Below are 1,701 nucleotides of genomic sequence, written 5' to 3'. Positions count from 1 at the left end.
AATTTTGTTGGAGTGTGGAGAGACTATCTCAGGGTTCGAGTTAAAATTCAAATTGATAAACCCCTTAAGAGACGAATGAAGTTGAGGAAATCTGAAAAACAATGGTGTTGGGCTAATTTTAAGTATGAAGGTGTTCCCATATTTTATTTTATTTGTGGTTTAATTGGCCACAGTGAGAAGTTTTGTGCAAGAATTTTTAATACTTCATTAGAAATGATTGAGAAACCATACGGTAGTTGGATGCGTGCAGAACCAAAGAGGCAAAATCATATTATTGGAGCCAAATGGCTTCGACAGGGGAGTTCTTTTCCGGTGCAGAACTTGGCGACGGAAATGGGTGGTACAGGGGAAACAGCTAAGTCCTTGATTGCAGGGGTAAGGGAACAAAATCCCTTGACTTTAGGGGGTAATGGGGGTCCAACATAAGAGGAAGAGAAACTAGTTGGAGGAGAGATTGTAGGGAGCAGTAAAGATAGGGTTATTACAGGTGCTTATAATCAGGGAATCATATTCGCCAGTATTGTTGAGCGAGACAAAGAAAGTATAGAAATTGAAAATGATGAGCTCGGTATTTCGGACCCAAAGAGGCGCAGAATGGAGGATAATAGATTCGTTGGGCCAAACAACAAAAATAGCCCAGTGGACATTGTAATGTTAGAGACACAAACTAGTTCAGAAGGGCATCCAAAAATGTAATATTGGCGGGCTCTGTAAAGAAGACCCGCCTCTCATTATGAGTTCTTTAAGTTGGAACTACCAAGGGTTGGGCTTCCCTTGGAATGTTCGGTTCCTGGAGGACGTGGTGCGTCAAGAAAGGCCGACTTTTATTTTCTTGTGTGAGACGTTGAGTAGGAAGAGTAAGCTGGAGTATATTCGAAACAAATTGGGGTTTGAAGGTTTATTTGTAGTAGATCCCCGTGGTCGTAGTGAAGGTTTAGCGATGTTATGGAAGGACCAGGATCAAATAAGAATTCATAGTTTTTCTCATTACCATATTGATGTTGATGTTGAGATGGATGGCTTAGGAAGCTGGCATTTAACGGGTATATATGGAGAACCAAACAGGAATCATAGGAAAAAAACGTGGGATTTACTTCACAATTTAACTAGAGAAAATAACCTCCCATGGTTCCTGATAGGATATTTTAATAATGGAGTAAGCTAGAGGGACAAAAAAGGAGGTTATCCATATCTTACAGCGTTAGTGGATGGCTTTAAAGATGCGTTATCTGATGCGGGGTTGATTGACATGGATATTTTCGGCCATCAATACACCTGGAAATATAGTCGAGGTAAATCTGATTGGGTTGAGGTACGCCTGGATCGTGCAGTTGTAACGGAGAAATGGCTCAATGAATATCCGATGGCAAAGTTGTATAATCTGGAAGGGTCCACTTCAGACCATAGCCCCATTATTCTAGTGCCGAAGAAAATTTAGAATAGACAAAGACAGGAAAAATTCAAGTTCAAAAATGCATGGTTGATCGATCCAATGTGTTTTAAAATAGTGCAGGAGAACTGGGATGACAGTATAAGTGACGATATTCAGCAGAAGTTGAGAAATTGTGGTGAGATTCTGAAAACATGGGTAAGGAAACTGTTAATGTTTGTGCCCTAGACACAATACTATGATGTTTTAGTTTAAGACATTAGGATTATTAATGTTTATGTTCTATCGATTATTCCCTTTATAATTTATCA

The 1,701-nt window shown here is 39.6% G+C and overlaps 1 protein-coding gene across 1 annotated transcript; it reads left to right on the top strand.

Annotated features, from left to right (window-relative positions):
* The first annotated feature begins 733 nt into the window (after positions 1-733).
* Positions 734-1,438, top strand: LOC141718646 (uncharacterized). Its single transcript, XM_074521024.1, has 2 exons — positions 734-1,043; positions 1,200-1,438. The coding sequence occupies exons 1-2, from the start codon at positions 734-736 to the stop codon at positions 1,436-1,438; spliced, it is 549 nt and encodes a 182-aa protein (XP_074377125.1).
* The last annotated feature ends 263 nt before the right edge of the window (positions 1,439-1,701 follow it).

This window comes from Apium graveolens, chromosome 4, assembly GCF_009905375.1.
Source record: "Apium graveolens cultivar Ventura chromosome 4, ASM990537v1, whole genome shotgun sequence".
Classification (NCBI taxonomy): domain Eukaryota; kingdom Viridiplantae; phylum Streptophyta; class Magnoliopsida; order Apiales; family Apiaceae; genus Apium; species Apium graveolens.
The sequence above is the reverse complement of the archived record's forward strand: the minus strand, read 5'-3'. Positions and strand labels throughout refer to the sequence as shown.